At 46.6% G+C, this 18334-nt stretch overlaps 1 protein-coding gene across 39 annotated transcripts in view; it reads left to right on the plus strand.

Moving 5' to 3' along the window:
* FOXP1 (forkhead box P1) overlaps nucleotides 1-18334 on the plus strand; it is a 338964-nt gene that overhangs the window by 226761 nt on the left and 93869 nt on the right. For all 39 annotated transcript variants that reach the window (XR_014934558.1, XM_085516176.1, XM_085516193.1 and 36 more), the window contains one exon: nucleotides 7655-7795. Coding sequence is in view for 32 of the 39 variants with exons in the window: in XM_085516176.1 (XP_085372302.1) it covers nucleotides 7655-7795 (141 nt within the window). In the remaining 7 variants the exon portion in view is untranslated. The remainder of the gene's footprint in view (nucleotides 1-7654; nucleotides 7796-18334) is intronic.

The raw sequence follows: 18334 nt of genomic DNA on the forward strand, positions 1-18334 counted from the left end.
TCATCTCCCTCTAAACTGAACACTCCCACCGTTATCAATCTTTCCTCCTATCTGCTGAGGCCTCTAATCACTTTTGTCGCCTCTTTGTGATCCTCGCCTGTTTTTTTGCCCTACCACAGGCTTTAAAACAAGGCTTGGAGGGAGCTGCCCTGAGTCAGGCAGCAGCACGCGCCGGAGCCTTGCAGCAATGGTTCCCCACATCTGGGGCTGCCCCAGCGCTCTGCTTCCTTTGCAGCGGTGAGGAGCCGCAGGGACGGGCTGTGTTGGTGAGCACAGGTTTGTCACAGGATGTTTTGGAAAGCAAGCTGCGGCTGCGCTCCTTGTTTTGTTGACCGCACGGGGAAGCGTGCAAGCAGCTGTATGCAATATACTGTTTATGTTGTAGCAACAGAAAGGCACTCTTGCTTCCCCCCCCCCACCTTACCCTCTTCCCTATTAAAAAATATGAGAACTTCCCGTGCTTTTGACATCCAAGAAAAACGCTGCTCAGCAGTGAATAGTCCTCCAAATATTCAAAGGTCTGGTTCACTTTTGGATAAACACAGTAGTTCAGAATCTGATCTCGAGCCTACAGAAACGAGCTGGAAATCCCATAAGATTTTTTTTCATCGCTCAGACATAGTTCAGTTCTGGTTCAGTTTGTGCTGGGAGCCAAGATTTGTATCCTTTCTCATTTTACCAGGATGTGTTGGCCCATCCCTCCTTTCTTGCTGGTACAGACCGCTACATGCTGTGAATCTTGACATGCCAAAATAAAGAGAGCCATTTTTAATGTTTGGGAACTTTTTGCCAGATGCTTTTTAAATGGCTTTGATGAGTCTTGACTGTGACTCTTTAGAAGAGGAGACAGAAGGTGTTTTTACAGTGCAACCGCCTGAGGGTTTCGTTTGTGTCTCAAGAATGGGATTTTTGTAGCCTTTGTCACTGCTGTGGCTGGTTGGGGGCTCAACATGTTTTGGGTGCCTGCAGAATTTGACCTCTCCTTCTGCTCTCTGTTGCAGTCTGCTCCCTTCTGTCCCACTCGTGTCTCCTGGTATTTGAACAAAATACCTCGACCACCTTTCCCCCCAGGTTGCTGGAATCCGTGGATAAGGTACCGAGTTAAAATCACATTTGGAGGTGAATCCATTCTTTCCTCCCCTGTGAGGCAGGTCCCTGCCACTAAGCAGAGCCCTGCCAGCCTTGGGGGTGGGGACAGGGATGGGAGCGCCTGGTTTGCTTGTCCTCTGCTGGAATAACCTCGTTACTCCTGGGAATGGAGCTGGGCACAGCCCCATCTGAGAGGTTTAAAAGAAAGTGTTTTCAGTGCCCTTTTCTGGAGGGGATCTCCACATCTGATAGCCAGGATCTGTTCCAGAGCAAAGAAGCTAAGTCTGCTGAAAGAAAAAAACCTCCTTTCTTTATGACTGAACTATTCTAGGAGATGCCTCTGCACAAGGCCTGCTGCCAGCTTCCTTGCTCTGAGCCTGACCTCCGTCACTTCGGGGACAGGATGTGAGTCGGGGTTTGTACACATAGTCCTCCAGGTCCCTTCTCTTTTTCCAGCATGGGAATCACCCATTAGTCACTTGGCTAAGTGTAGTGTCTGAGCAGAGCCTTCGGGGCCGGCAGATCGCTGTGTTCGAGTGCAGGCTTGCTGCTGCAGCTCTGCTGGCTGAGGAGCTGTCTGGTGGCCCCTCGCTGGGAGCCAGCCTTGCAGAGTTGTGGCTGAGTGGGGCTGCATGAGCCCCCAGATATCCGTCTGTGTCACCTTGCAGGGCAGAGCTGGGGTTGGGTCTTCAGCTCTTCCCCACCACAATGCTGGGGTGTGCTGCTGGGGCTCTCAGCCTCTGCTTGTTGTGGTGCATGGCACTGAGGGCTGGGATGGGGGGACAGGGAGGCAGCATGTAGCAGCTCGCTTCCCAGTTCTGGAGGAAGATGAAGGGGCTGGGTACGAATGTCAGAGGGAATAAGTGCTGCAAGAACATCTGCTTCTCTCTTTTGCATCTTCTACATTTCATTCCTCCTCTTCATTTTGGTTCCTTTCCTATCCTCTCTAGTTGGTTCTTCTCACCTCCCCCTGTTCTGTTCCTCCCAGAGGAACAGCACTACCCACTGCTGTCGCTTTGCACTATTTCTTTTTTTTTTTTTTTTCCCTTTTGCCTACTGCTCCGCTCCTCGCCGTTTCCACACGTTGCTGGGCTCAGGCTGTCGGAGCAGAGCTGCAGCAGGGCTCCCCTCCAACGTGCGAGTTCCCTCTGCGCGCCCGCCTCCTCCCAGCGCTCCCCTACATCTGCTGCTCCCGGAGAGGAGGTGTCGCGGAGGGGAGCAGAGGAGGCAGGAGTGGGAGAGACACGAGGCAGCTCCGAGCCTCGCTGCATCCAGGCGTCGGAGCTTGCGAGCTGTGTCTTGCTGCTCCACTCGAGCAGCTGCAGTGCGGAGTGGGGTGTGAGGACAGATGGGAGCTGAGAAGGAAGAGAAAGTGCTGGCTGAGCCTAAATTGCCCCTCGTCCCGCTTGGGAGAAACAAAGGTACTCGTCTTGCTCAGTGGCAGTGAGGAGCCCTCTGATTTTAGCTGGGAGGCCATTAGCTGCCATGCTGGCAGTCCCTGTGTGCCTCAAGCCACTGGGAAAAGAGAAAAACCAATGGTGGAAATGCGGCGTGCCTGGGGATGTGGAGCTGGGGTCCCCCAGTGGTCCTGTCCTTGTGAGGGTGCAGCCGGGAGTTGTTCTGGGAGGGCAGTACAGAGCACCTCGCATCTGCAGTCTGGGGTGGGGTGCCAGCACATTTTTTCCAAGGGTAGTTTTTGGCCTTCGAATATCTTCTGTCTCATCTCCCTCTTCTTGTTGTGTTGTGTTTTGTTTTTTAATGACCATAACTGAAATAATGATGATGTTGGCTGGCGAGCAACTTTGCAGATTTACTGCTTAGACACTTCAGATGGCCGTGGGACCGGCTCTGATTTCTGGGAACATTTCCTTCCTCCTTTCTCAAGTTGCTTTCCTGATGGGCAGCTTTGTCCACCTGGAAAGGCCCAGAATCCTTGGGAATCTGGAAAACCACATGAGATTTCATTTTGTGCTCTCCCTGCAGCTTCCTTTTGCATGGTTCCTCATTCCAGAGGCAGCTGAGCGCCTTAGGATGCAGCAGGGTATGGCAGGCACAGCTTCTGCTGGGTGCTCATCTCCTGCTCACCTTGCACCAATGCATGCTTCTCGTGTCCTCCGCTTCCCTGCCTTGGCCAGAACAGCCTTCCCATACACAGGTGCTGGAACAAGCTTCTCCTCCTGCTGGAGTTGCTCCCTCATAGCTGTAGGTCTTCTTAATTCATTAAGAGCTGATGGATATTAATATCAACTCCAGCAGATGGAAAGGGAGGAGCTTGAGGTCTTCTTCCTCAATAGAAATAGGCTGATGGAAAAACAGTTTGGGAGTCGCTGCCTTGTTGTACTGGCTCTAGCAGTGGAACAAGTTAGCAAGAGGCTCTGTAGGACTGGATCTTGTTACTGTTTTCCTTATGTACGAATGCAGTAAGCAAGTATAAGGCATTTTAGCAGCATTTCTATTTTTAAAGTTCTACTCTCTTTTTCCAGTGCGTTTCCCTGTCCCAGCTCCATCCCCAGTCAGGACTTTCTGGTCAGTTGTAGGCAGAGGATGGTGAAACAGAAAGAGTGAATGGCTTGCGTGAAAATGTCAGATTTCACCAGTAACTTCAGTGATAACAGTGCCGGATGTTCTGGGCAAACAACAGCTGGGCAAACAAGTCGTGTTCTGTCTATCTTGCAATAAAATTGTCTTGGTCATCTCAGACATGTACTTTGTTTTTTCCCCAGTGCTTCCCTAGCTGGCAAACAGGGAAGGATTGCCAGTGCCCTAAGCACAGGGAGAGAGGGTCCGGAGGGGCTTTCTGACTCAGTACTGCTGTGACTCAGATCTGTGGCATCATTCAGTGAGTCTGGATTTACCTCACAGGAGCCTGGTGCTAACATTTTTCCCAGGTTAGGTGGCCCCCGACGTTTGCTCCCAGATACCATTCCAAGTTTGTGTAATGTCTCTAAAATGCAACATTTCAATTGCCTTCTTACTGTTCTGTTTTACGCAAGAAAATCTTCTTATCTCTCGGTGATTTCCTAACGGATAAGAAATCAGCTCAGGACTTCTGCCATATCTCTCATTTAGGCGTAGCACAGAGCGGAATCAAGATGACTCGGTTGGTAGCGAGCCTTTTACTGAACTCATCTTTTGAAATCTGTGTCGGTAGCGACCCCAAATTGTTTGTGTCTTGCAGTTAGACAAGAACTGTGGCACTTAGGAGGTGCGTTTGCTAGGGGATGCTGTTCTTTTCCTTCCTTTTGTAAGTGGAAAGATTTACTGTTTGCTGTGCGGAGGGGAAGATTATTGCCAATGCAGTGTGGTGTCTATTGGAGGCTGGGATTGCTGCTTGGGTGTATTTGCTGTAAGGAGCTTGGGTGTCATCGGGTGCTCTCGATGTCTTACCTGCTGGCTGCTAACAAGCATACTTTTGCACCGGTTGGGGCTGATTTCCTGCAGCCCCAGCACTTGTTCACTTGTGGAAGTGCACGCATGTCACATAGATTTAGGCGGTAGCTATGGCAGTTGGGAAGAATGCGTGAGAAGAGCTTGGAGATGTCAGAGCACCCGCTCACAAGGAGAGGGCCACGTTAGCAGAGCTGCTGGCTAGCAGTAAACAGTCCTGGCACCCTTGTTTCAGGACTTGGCAGCAGCAGGAGTTGAACTGGGTCCAGCTTTACTTTCTACTGCCTGTTCAGTAAGTTGAGGACAAGGCAGATGATTAAGGAAACTGCTACAGAAGCTTTTGGAAAGATAAGAGACTTCGGTCTCCATGTCTGACAGTCTGGCACTTTTCACTAGCATTGAATTCACATGCAAATCAAAGGCAACATCTACTCCCACAGGAAGCTTTATTAATGTACGGGCCCGCTCGTGAATCTCCGTGCTGATGAGAGTTGTGGGACCGACTTCATCATCAAATTGATTTCCTTGTGCTTCATCGTTGGTGTGCTGTGTGGCCAAGCAGCTTTCTGAACAGAGCTAGCTGTCCTTCACACATCACATTGTGTGTGAGGCCACAGGATGAGGCTTGGAAGGGATGGGGTAGGTGTGCTTGTTGCAAGATAGGAAGGAGTGAGCAGTGAAGTCCAGAAAGGAAAAGTGAGTTGGGATCCCACCATAGGCAGAGTAGTTTTACACAGATGTTTGGTGAGAATGAGATCTGAGCTGCAAACAACCTTCTGCATCTTAAGCCAAGCTTGTTGCAAGCTTAGCTTTGTTGCTGCTGGGTTTTTATAACAGAAGAGCAGCATCTTGAGGGAAAAGCTGAGGGAAATCATGTTTCAAGCCACAATCCGCCAAGCTGTGCACTCACCTACACCTCCGTTGTCCTCACTTTGTTGCTCCTGTCCATCCACACCTCTCTTCACAGCTGCCTCATCTGTCCCTGCATGGTGCATGGCCGTGTGGGTGCGAATAGGAGCAGGGCAAAGCATTGAATGCTGCCCCAGTTCCCCACCAGTGGGCAGAGACCCTTGCCAGCCCGGCCAGCTCCAGCAGAAAGCAGGCATTTCTTGCACGGCTACTCGTTTCTGGGAATCTTCAAACATTTCTGGCAGCCAATTTTAGTTGTGCAACCTCTCAGCTGCCAGAACGGATAGAATATGATCATATCACATGAAATGCATGCAGGGTCTGCTATAGCAACTGTATTTCAAAGAGACAACACATATGGTGGCTGGTTCTTTTTGGAATAATATCTATAAGTTGATGATGTTTTATTCAAAAAGGCTGTAGCTTGAAAGGTTACGGATGTTCTGATTGTTTAGTGTATGATTAAAGAAAGGCTTCTGTGGTTTTTTTGGCCTGTTGAATCCAATTACTGGGAAGTAAAATGATCATTTGATTGCACATTTACCTGGAATTATTCTTCTGCAGAGCCAGTCTTAATAATATATAATAACATGTTGCGTTTGTGCTGTATAGTGCTTCTTGTCTGAGCAACTCAGAGTGCTTTACAAGTATTCATTAATTAAATAAGCCATACAACACCCCTGTTAAGTAGGTGAGTATTTGTTGCCCATCCCTTTACATTTGGTAGCATTTTTTTTCCTGCCCACCCTTGAAGCTGCCTTAACAACTAAATAAGCTAATTCAATAAAAATAGCGTTTTTTAACAGCGCTTAGCAGTTTCAGTGTAAAGGCTTCCTTGGCTGCCTTCTACTGCACCGTGTTTGAGGCACTGCAGGCACACAAAGCACCAACTGCCCACCTGGAAACGCAGAGTCCAATGTCAGCTTCCATGGGCCAGTCTCTGTTTGGAATAGGCGTTCTGACCCAGTGGAGACGTGTTGTTACATTGGGGCTGTGGGTATAGCTGAGTGTTGTGAGGTCTCTTCCCCAGCTCCCTGCCCTTGTCAGTGCTCTGCCTGCATGGCTCCAGGCACCATGTCCCACCAGAAGCCAGGCTGTGCTGCAGGATGGCAGCTCCAGGCCTGCAGGCCCTGCGGTGTGCGCCTCATCCTCAGGGCCACGCTGTGCTCCACAAAGCCATGGAGCACTTGGCAGCTTGGAGAAACACGAAGCATATCTGACTCCTTAATTAAATAGGTATTAATTAAATCACTCAGAGAGCGTACACAGTAGGAGTGGGGAAGGCTTTTTCCCTCCTTCCATGTAGGCATCTTGCACAGGGACTATTTTTCTTGTTTTACATTAATGAAGTCTTCAGCCTTCCCACTTTGCCACCTACGCATGTACTGAACGTCTCCAAGGAGACCAAGGAAAGCCGCGTCCGGCTGGTGGAGCCTGCAGGAGCCAAGGGCTGCCATCTTGCAGCTGAGACTTGGCTGGGCCATGACCCACCATGCAGGGATCAGCTTCGTCTTTTGGTCCTTTGGACTGGTGCAGGGGAGGATGTACTTGCTCCTTTTCCTGCTTTCCCTTGGGTTTCACCACCTCTTGCTCTTTTTTCCACACCTGATGAGGAAGTTGGCCCTCACAGAGCAGCTGGCTCCTGTGCTTGGCACTGCTTTTCTCTCCCTTTGTGAGGAACTGTGCAGAGATCCACCACCGAGTGATGCACTTGCTGGTACTTTTGGGTACCGTATCCTCACTCCTCCATCCCATAACACCACAGTGCCCCTTTGCTGCTCTCCCACAGCTCTCCTGCCATAGCTTTCTAAGAAACTTCTCTGCTTTCCTGTGCTGCTCAGGAGAGCAGGTGGTGATACGTGACTGCCCTTCTGTAAACTTGCCCTGACTCCTGCGGAAGAGGAGAAAGAGGCATGAAAGCCATCAGGAGCTAGGGAGCAAACAGGGCTGTGAGCTGCTACAGGAGCAGGGTGCCAGTAACCCAGTGGTGTCAGCACTGGCACTTCTGGGGTTACTCCTGGTAACACAGAAGCTGAACTTGGGGTGCTGCTGTTCTTCTCTGTGGTCAAAATGGGAGATTCATTGGGCGGATGTCACCTTGTTGTATGTGGGTGTTGAGATGTTTTCAGTGTTGCAGTTCCTAGGTGGATGTGCATTGGGACTGTTGTGGTGCCCAGTGACCCGAGGGTTGTCTTGTCCAAATGCTATGCCTGTAAGTCCCCACCTCCTCTCTGTTGCAAACTCAGTTTTCCAAACTCTTTCCTCACAGGCTCTCCAGGTGGCACGGCAGCTTCTACTACAACAGCAGCAGCAGCAGCAGCAACAGCAGCAACAGCAGCAGCAGCAGCAGCAGCAGCAAGTTAGTGGATTAAAGTCTCCGAAGAGGAATGACAAACAGCCGGCCCTGCAGGTAAGGCAGCCTTCGTGCTCCGTGTGAGTGCTGGCATGGGACCCTCGGGTGCACCTGGTCTTGAACCGGTTCCCTCCAGGAGAAGTGACTGATGTACGCAGGAGCAGTGCTGGATGCTCATGAAAATCCCACCCATGACATCTTTACAGATGGGCAGTGTGTGCTTCTCTTCTTAGTGTCTGGTAGGGGTGGATTATTACAGAATGGAATAGCTTTTGTTACAGTGTCAGTGTGCATAGGAGATTTGCGTTAACATTTCTGTTTGATTGCTTTTCGGTTTGTAGTCTGTGTTCACTCAAACCGTTGATTTGCTGTGTCAAGGATCTTGGGAAAATGTTAGGATATCATGTCATCAGTGTTGTTTTTTTCCCTTCTGCTTTCTGCTGATTTATGGACATCTTCATGAACAAAATCTGAATATTAGCAGGCTTTGTGCTGTTATGAGTTCAGAAAGCTAAAACCAATGCAGAACTCCCAAATAGAAGATGTATGTACACATACGCAACTTCGGAGTGCATTCTGCTAGTCTTGAGGGATAAATCATAGGAGTTAAAGACAAAAAAGACCTGTTAGGTCATGTATCATATTTTCCTTTTTTTGCTGTTCTAGTGTTAGAAATCCCAAGTGATGGTGGGACCGCTATTATTTTCCTTCGGACGGTTTTCCATAACAAAGCACACACACAGGAACTTTCCACTTCAGTTCTATCCTCTTGCTCCAAGTAATACTGCTTGTATAAATACTGAGTCAGTCCCTTGCCTTGCCTCGTGTTCACACTCCTCAAACATCTGAGATACTAACACGTACTTGCCAGTTTTGGCAAATTATATGTATCTAGTTCTTTATGTTTCGTAAACCAGCACTTCTAGACCCTTGACCACTTCTCTGGCTTGCGGCTGGTTATTGCTTTTATTATTGCTCTCTTTGCAAATGCAGTGTGTCGCTGTGCTTTTGATAATAAGTCACTGGATGCAGCAGCTCAATTGTAGTCATACAAAACCCTGTAGCTGGGACATTTATCTTATCTTGCTGTGCTATATCTGATGCTTCAGCCTCTGTAGCCCCAAATTCTTTCCGAGTGTTTTTTTCAGTTGTTGTCATAGCACATTGTCAAACTCATGTCTGTTTTGCTCTTTCTGATTTTTTTTTAGTTTGGTATACTATCACCATGAGTTCGCTGACAGCATTGCTGCTTCTCTTGCTTTGTATATGTGCTTCAGATTATATTCCTCCAGAAATACAGCTCGTAGTCTCTTTAAATATTTAGTAGAAGATAGAAGGTAAAGCTAAATTCACTGGGGACCTTGGCATTCAGGCAGGAGAACCCAGTCCTGTAGTCCGTGCCTGAATAAAGCTCCCAGTGACTTAAGGGAGGTTTTGGCTAAGCGAGGATTATCTTTAAACTGCAGCCCTTGGCCCGGCAAGGACAACTTCTAGCTTTGGTGTAGTGATTTCATCTTCAAAGCATTCTGCAAATACTGATCTCCAAAACATCCCCAGAAGGAAAGTCTGATAAGTAAGTAGCATTATCCCACTTCTGGACGGGGAAACTGAGGGAAGCAGGTTAAGTGACTTGCTTAGGATCACAGAGGGAATTGGTTTTAGAGGTAGGATTAAGATTCATGAGTTCCTGGCTCCCACCCCTGTGCTCAGGCTGCTGGACAACACCTCACACTTTATAGCTGAGCTATTATTCTTTTGGAAACTATGAAGCATTTTGTCATTGGGCAAATATACGTTTTATTGGCGGTGTAGAGGGCCATAATCCAAACCGTTACATTAATGCTTTCAAAAATATTTTATTTGGTAAATCCATAGCTGATCCATATGCCTTTTAATAGACTCTTCCACTGGGGACATTTTTAATGAGAGATTGCGCTGGCTAGGTCCAGTGTCAGGTACTAAAAGAAGTGCTTTGTTGTGCAGATGTCTTAAGAATAGCTCCAGAGGATGAAATATGACTGTGTTGACCTTTCAGCTGTGAGCTTATTTGTCAGGATTCAAATAAGTTGAAAGGATCAAACCAAACAGTTTCCGTAGTCAGACTGGGAATTGTGTTGCAGAGGTCAACAGTGAAGGCCACATCGCGGATTCCATAACACAGCCAATTGTTGGTACATATTAAAGTACTGGAGCAGCTCCTGCAGTCAGAGACACAATTAAAATTCTAATTTATTAATGTATACAGAGCGCTGGCCCAGCCTGTCACTCACTGATTCAAATGACTGCCCAGTCTCTTTTTTTTTCCTTCTTCCTCCTGGAGCTTTTGCACTCATAACTGTACTGGAAGTCCTCTGGAATAGAACAGACCTCCAGCGCATCCGTAACACCAGTGGATGGCTGTGAGGAAACCACGGCCCTTGGGTTAGGGTGTTTGAGTAACACCGCACACACACAGCCACCCACAGCCCCAGCATCGCATCTTACCGTGCTGACAAGGCAATCCCTGCTCTGACAGGATGTAGAATATATAACGAGGGTGGCAGAAGCGTGCCCATTTTTTGGAAAATTTTCTGGAATAATGAAGCAAATAGTCTTTGTGCTTTGTTAATACGCTGGGGTTGTGTGAGGATGGGTGTCCCACTAAGATGTCCTGTGGTCCTTTGGGGCCACAGTGCTAGAGCCTGGCTGGGGGTAGCCCCAACCATTGAGGGCTGAGCAGTTCCATGCCAGTCTGCATGTTTTGTCATGTAAACCTGACCGGCACAAACAGATGTGCAGAATTAATCTGGTGAGTGCACTGTGGCTAATCTGTATTGCCTTGTGGATAATTTCCTGTGTTCCCTCTTCACTGGCTGATCAAATAGCCACAGTGCTTAAATATGTGCCAGCATCGCAGGGCATTGCTGGGTCAGGGTGCCTTGAATGGCACATACATGGCTGTGGGCTCAGGCCATCGGCCTGGGGCTCTCTTGACCTTAATAATGGCACCCAGAGACCTGCGTTTAGCAAACACTGAGATATTCTGTTATAAGGACTTGGACACAGGAGTGGAGATGTGCTCTGCTGATAGCCGAAAAAAAAATAAATCTCCAAATACACGATGACTCACGTTTTGAGCCTATCTCACACTGCTGTGCTTTAGATTTGGCAGTGACCTCCGGTTTCACAGCCTGATGACACTCAGAAAAAAAGAAAAAAGAAAATTGAAAGTTAAGGAATGGATTTAGTAACAGCAATTGGGAAGAGAATATAAGTAATATCAAACCCACAGAAATTACTTGAAGTGAAAAAAGGCTAATGCACGGTTGGTAATATACTTGCCACAGATGTTAGATCTCCTTGAAACTGTGAAACAAATAGCTGAGTGGGCCAGGTATACTTACAATTTTGAGAATTTGCACATTTTTCCTGGCCAAGATAAATATGTCTTTGTATTAATAGATATATTGATTAAAATTTGCAGCTTTAATTGCTGTGATGTTCTTAACGATTATTCATTTTGGTTCTTCAGGCATTTTAGCTGTTGGCAGGAGCACACAGGTTGGAAACAAATCAAGAGACACATTTTCTCCCAAGAAAGTAAAAGTGCATGTGTGTTTTGGCAATACTAAAAATACAATTTTTTTTTGAAGACGTAAATGTTGTGTGTTGCATTGAGCTGAAAGTTGGATACTGGACTAAAAACAGATTTAGGATGTCCAAGTCAGTATCTCGCAGTTTAAACTCCTCACTTGACTTCTTTACAAAATGAGGTTTGTTGTAGGCGAGTTAACCTGTGTGTGTTTGGAGAGAAGAAACAATGAAATTACTAAGATGGAAACTTCTGTTTTCAGTTGACAAAACAACAAGACAGTCTTTAAGTCGCGGCCAAGGAAAGAATTTGTTTTAGATCTTCAGGGTGAGGCTGGGGGAGGCAGAGGGGCAGAGCTGTCTTCGCCTTTGCATTCCGGTGCTTTTTAAAGCAGGCTCTTGGCCGGGCTTTTGTAGAATTTAATTTGCATGCTGTGTTATCTTTGTGTTTCTTCTCGGTATCTTGAGCAGTAGATGAGAGAGAGGGAAAACGGCAAGAGCAAGGTAATCCGTGCAGCTTGATGTTTGGGGCAATTCGTGCTGTTCTTTATGAAGACTGAGATTGTTCATTCGATGACATACTGAGTTCTGCAAGGTGGATGGGAGGGTGCTCTCTGTTTCACTCGGAACATAGAAGGAACCATTCTGTAGCTTCAGCTTTTACATGTCCTGTACCTTTTTACATAGTGGTAAATTTAGCTACTGGCAGAGAAATTATGCCTCAGCAGATATTTTGGAAGGGGAAATACATCTGCAAGCATATTCGTTGGATTTGTATGAGTATCTCTCTGATTCACTCTTAAACATGTGAGTTTATCTGAATTTGGCCTCGGTCAAACCAGTGGAAATTCTGCCACCAACTTGTAGCTGGGTCGAGATTTCACTTCTGCGGTGCTTAAATAGATCACCCCTGAAAGTTGCATTTGCATCTTTTTTCCTTTTTCGCTTTGGCAATAAAACAGAGTTGAGCATTGCTGGTTTCTGCTGAAGGACCTTCGGCTCTTTGTTTTTCTTCCTCAGCCCAATTATAGGTGTTAGTCAGTTCTTGGAATACGCCTGAGAAGTGCTAATATCATCATCTCCACAAACGTAACAGAATCTGAGTCAGGTCCTCAAAATCACAAGATCAGCTTGAGAATGTTGATGCTGAGGGCTTTTTTCAGTGAAACCTGGGGCCTTCTTTTGTGCTGCCCTTTTTCATTTTTTTCGGTTTCTGGTATTTGGCTTTTCCAGCTTTTCAGCCCAAGCAGAAAGGTGACAAATGTGCTTGTTTTTCTTGAAAGAAAACTGTTATTGCCCTGTAAATAGTTGGTTCCCCAAGTCTTGATTGTAGGAACACAACACGTGAGGGCTGGCAGCAGGATATGCAGACAACATGGCCTCTCCCATGGATGGAGGCAGGGATGGAAGCTTTGGGGACCTGCGGGTGCTGGGAGACACCAGGGTGCTGGTGAGCAGAAGCTGGGATCCTGCACCTGCAGCCCCACATCCTGTTGGACCACCCCCAGTGTGATTTTCTAGCATGTTTTCTGTTTTCACACAAAACGTTCGCAGAATACCTTTCAGGATGGGATTTCTGTCCAGGTTGCTGGGCTGCAGGGCTCGCTGTGCCAGAGCACGGCCTGTGCTGTCTGCGTCGTGCGAGGGGAAAACAAATGAAACGTTCCTGACTGGTCAGAAACGTGTAAATTGCTGACAAAATGACACATGTAATTAAGAGTGCTCCTGCCATTTTACCTTGTGGTTTACACCTACGGTGTTGAAAAAAGAGAGTGACTCCCACCTCGCTAATTACCATTATCACTGAAATGGTAGGGTTTGAGTCATTAGTTCCATGTGCATTTAATTAGAGGAAGGCTGAAATTGGATTTAACTTATTACTTTTTCATGGATCACTTTCTTGTCATCACTTCAAATTGGATTGCAGCCCCAGGTAACTAATTATGAGCGCCACAGGATCAAGAGTGAAAAAAAGGTAATTAGGAATAACACTGTTGGACCCTTGCTGGTAGTCCACTTGTGCTTGGGAAAAAAAAAAAAATGAGAGCAGCATTTTGTAGTATTACAGATCGGAGAGTTAAAGGTATGCACTATTGCTAGGAATCATGGGAGCCTGCCCCCTCCTATCGCGGTTTATGTGATGTACAGCTGGGTTGAAGATGTTATATCGACATGGTTCCACAATCAGCTCCTTAATACCTAGATTAAACTTGTAAAAGCAACAGCTTGGCTGTAGGTATGAGGCTTCTCAACAACTGTTTAGTCAGGGGTCCTTAGGTGCGTGATTGCAGCAGAGCTGTCAGGGCACTTTTAAGCCACAGTACGGAGAGGCATCAGTACAGCAGGTTGGAATTGATAACAAATTAATGAACATATTAATGACTTGAAAAGATCATTCGGGTCCTACCAGGAGATGGATCTGCCAGGAGCACGGTGTGAGGCTGGCGGTGGGCATCAGTGATTTGGCCACACAGCCCTGATGGCATCGCACTGCTGCTGCCCTGCTGTGTGCTGGAGACGTTCTGCTTTTGTTTGGCTTTTTGTGAGGAGGGCTCTGTCGGTCGGTTTGTCCATTTATTTCCTTTCCCTCAGTGTTTTTTGTTGTTTTTTTTTTTTGATCTTGTAGGTCTGATTGCCAAGTTCTGCTTTCTTCAGAAAAATACTTTAAAACAAATTGTTTTATTTCCATGTGCAGAACAGAATTCAGAGCTGCGAGCAATCAATTTTATTGACACGGTCTGGGAAAAAAAATAAAATAAATGTTGATGAGAGTTCAAGGATGTGAAAAGATTGAAATTTCTGAGTGCCCAACACTCAGTGTAGGAAAATCTCACCAGTAATGTCAGTAAGTGAAGAAATGTATTGCGTTGGGGTCTGCGAGAGGAGAGCCTGCTTGTGGGCCCACTGCTGTTGCCAGGAGGTTGCGCAGCTGATTTTTGCCTTTAAAAGAGGAAAACTTCCTTAATTTCTCATGGTAGTGAATCACCGCTGAAAGGCTAACGCGATTTCCTTAAGTTGTTTAAAATGGCTTTTAATGCTCTGTTAATGTAGGCAAATATTTGTGACTCAGTGTTGGGTAAGTGATGCTTGCTCATTATTTCCTGATGCAAGGGAATTAAGTGAACACCACGCAGAGATGCTAAATAGGCTAAGAGTAACAAAACTCGGTTACAGAAATTAAGTCCTTCCTCATTTAGCTTACTTTACAAAACAAATCTAGAGATTAAAAGGTATTACCCATAACACAGAAAAAGAGAATCTCTCTTAATACGTATCAAATTGATTTACAATTTTTATACACAATATTCATCTGCGGTTGAAATGGGGGCAACCTGAGGTCAAGTGATGTAGTGTTTCCATTTTTCCATATGAGCCTCACTGTGTGTGATAAAAGCAACCTCCTTGATTTTCTAAGTCTGCAGGAATTTCTGATGAAGTGCAGAGGTCACCGTGCTGTCAATTTGAGCAGGCAGCATTTCTGAACTACTGTTGTTTTCTTTTTTTCCCCTCTCCTCCTACAACCCGTGGCACGGCTCTGATGCACACACACACACACTGCTCTGATACACACACACATGCTCTGAGTGCTCCAATCTGAAACTTATTAGTGCGTGGTGCTGGAGCCTGTCCAGCTGTTAGAAGAGCTGCCGGAGCACAGTGTGCCAGCCACGGGCACGGGTAGCACGGGCAGAAGGGGCGTTGAGGGGCAGCCCAGGCTGGCAGTGTGCCTGGAGGGGAACCAGCTGAGATGGGAGAGCGGCGAGATTGACGTGGTGCATCTGGGAACTGCTCGAAAAGTTTGCTTCTCGAAAAAACTACCTTCTGTGATCGTAAGGCATCATCTGTTTTCCCGCAGATATTGTTTATAACAGGGTTTTCAAGCACTTGTCAAATAACCAGGAGTGAAGGAAACAGGCTAAAAATCGCTTACCGGGATGAGTCCTGGCGTAATTGGAAAAAAGCAAAGTCTCATAATAGAAGTGCACAGCTCCCAGCATCGCGTGGTGCCTGAGAGAAGCAGGCTGGGAGCCAGAAGTGCCTCGCCATGAGCTGTGGGCACAGCCACAGGGCGGTGATCCCAACCTGGGGATGCTGCTTCGCTCCGGTTACCGAGCTGTGAGATCATGGGCAAAATATGATAAACATATCGTGGCCGTAGCTTGCTTGTGAAACAAAAGATCAGGAACTTTTATTAAGTTTGTTTTCCTTGTCATATTGTAAAAATTTATTATGTGTACTGTGTATATTAGAAACAGATTTGGGTAATTCTGTCTAAATGAAGTCATCCCAGCTATTTCCAGACTGTCTGTTTTCGGTTGTGAATAATTTTCATACATCAGATGGTTGTCATATTTAGTCGCCCTCTACATTCTAAATAGGACAAATCCCACTGTGAATCTCCTCGGACCGGAGCTGCTTCCCGGCACGGCAGTGGTGCCGAGCACAGCGGGGCCCAGCAGTCAGCTCAGCTCCTACCTTTGCATTCACAAACAGGTTGAGCAAACACAAAACAAAGTCATGTGCGTCAGAACTCTCCTGAGATAACAGAATCTCCTCTCTCAAAGAACGCGTGGTTTTTTCTGTTGTAACGCAAGTGTAGAAGTTCACATCTCGGTGCTCAATGCTGAAGCTTACGTCACACATGTATCTACATGCCAGCTGAGCTGCTGTGATTTTTCCTTATCCTTGTAGTGAGGTTTCCCTACTCAGCGTGGTGAGGTTCTCTGTGCTCCTCATGCTCATGCTGCAGAGATCTGCAGGGATGATCACAGAGCAGAATTCTGCCCTGAAACCGTCAGCTTGGCCAGAAATACTTGAGGTATAGCAATTTGCTTTGAGAAAAAAGTAACAAGGGAGAAAGAGAGAGAAGGCATTTGATGTAGACCGTGTGAGCGGAGCAGAGCAGCTGTTTACCTCATGTGTTTAAATCTCTAGAGCTCATATTGGAGTTTCAGGGCAACAAGTGCAACATAACAGAGTAAGTAGAAACGTAGAAAGAAAAACTAGTGAAACAATTGGGAATGTGCTTGGATGTGGCTTTGGAGCTTGACAGTTTTACAGCTGTGTAATCAGGTTGGCAAAACATTTTGTGGTGTGTGCAGAGGAAAAACTGTTGTGTTGCTGAAATGTTTTCATATTCGCAGTAAATGTAATCTGCCCTTTATAAATTACTGATCTATTTAAGGTGTAACAGTGATGGCACATAATCTCAATGCACTCAAAGCCTTGAAAATTAAAGTAGACTGAAGGCACGAGAAAGAAATGTACTTTATGTCAAGATGAAGTTCGATGAAGCATAGAGAAGATGGAATAGATTATTAAATAAACTTTGAGGGAAGATGGAAAAGGCACAGAAATCTCTCATTTTGAAAGGAATTAGTTTACTTGATTATATGCAACTGTATCACACTCAGGGAAGTATAAGACAAATGAAAGCAAAACAAAATTTAATTGAGCTATTATTTTGCAGACTTTGGCTCCGTTTCAGACAGCCTAATCAAATTGTGCTTTGCTCAAGTAACTAATGTTAAATGCAGTCTACCAACAGATGTTTAAACAGAGACTAATTGGAAAATCTACATCCTGAGTTTAGTGCGTCTCGCTGAAAAAGTTTGGAAATGGGATGGTGAGGAGTCAGGACGCCAGGAGGATGTCAGGTGGCACAGGGGGCTGGAGGCTCTGTCACTTACAGCACGTATTTTTTTGAGCGGTATGAACTCAAAATCACCCTGCTGCACTTCAGCTTGTTAACCTGGGTGGCGTATCTGGGTGTCAGCCTTGCAGTGTAGCCATGCAGCCAACTGGATGTCTCGGACATGTTGCAGCACTGGAATAAAGAACCTTGGCCAGATTTGTCCAGGGTGAGTGACAGCCACCAGGGTGTGCGCTGGAGCGGAGGATCCCGCTGAGCTGGGCTCTGCTTCCTGCAGCTTGGTTCACACCAAAGTCACCCACTGGTGTCAGTGTCATCTGCACTGTCTGTGCAGCTGTAGCCATCAGCCCCACGGGGACTTCTTGGCAGGATGTTTCTTTCAATGTACTTGCTGCTCGGTGGGATTTGAGGTTGAAGTGTTGTTCACAGTTGGTATTGGGGTGGGCAGCTCTAGCAGGTCACCTGTTATGGCACAAGGAAAGGAGAGTTAACATTTTGGATTTGTTATTTGGGAACTGAGGCAGTCAGTTGTTCTGCATGGAAGGTGGATGTACACGGTCATGAAGCTAGAGGCAGAAATCAGAAGCACCTTGTGTGACATTTCTAATCTTCCATTGGAAATAAAAGAAAGCATCAGTAGAAGTGTTTTGGCTGAGTCCTGATGGCTCAGATAACACCAGCCATCCCAGCCGCATCCCAGTGCTCTTGGGGCTGAAGGAGCAGTCTGGCCCTGAAGCTGTTCCACACCCAGTTTAGAGCTGTGTTCTTTGGGGATGGGGCTGAGTCGTAGCCTGAGCAGTGATCCCCAGGGCTGGCAGCCTGCAGCACTCTGTCTGCTGCCATCGCAGGGAGACTGCTGCTGGTGTTCTCCAGGCTCACTGTGCAGTTTGTAACCGGGAGCAGCCAGCCTGAGTGTAAAAGAATAATAAATGCTTTAAAAAAAAAAAAAATCACATATATATATTTATATATATGTATATATATATTTCCAAATTTACCAATTGGAAGCCTACAAAAGACAGATTATATTTTATGGCTTGTAAACAGCAGGGCAGATATTTCAGGAGAACTGCAGACAGCTGTAATTTTGTGAATGTGCACAAATTACTTGGAAAACAAATATCCCTCTGCCTACACAGCTGTATTCACCACTGTGGACCAGAATACTTTTTGCATGATGCTCACACTTGGTTCCACGGAGTATAATAATGTTTAAATGAATATAGTGTGATTTAAAAGTGGAGTCAGAGGTTCTGAAAGCCTGTGTGGCTGGCAGGGATGGAGCACTTTGGGAGCCATGGGAGCGCTGCCCCTGCCCTGGTGCCGTGCGGCAGTGCTGGGTCTGTGCCTGCCCGGTTATCCGCGCCCAGGTT

Source organism: Coturnix japonica, chromosome 15 (genome assembly GCF_054131305.1).
Source record: "Coturnix japonica strain WE chromosome 15, WE-NBRP24, whole genome shotgun sequence".
Lineage (NCBI taxonomy): Eukaryota > Metazoa > Chordata > Aves > Galliformes > Phasianidae > Coturnix > Coturnix japonica.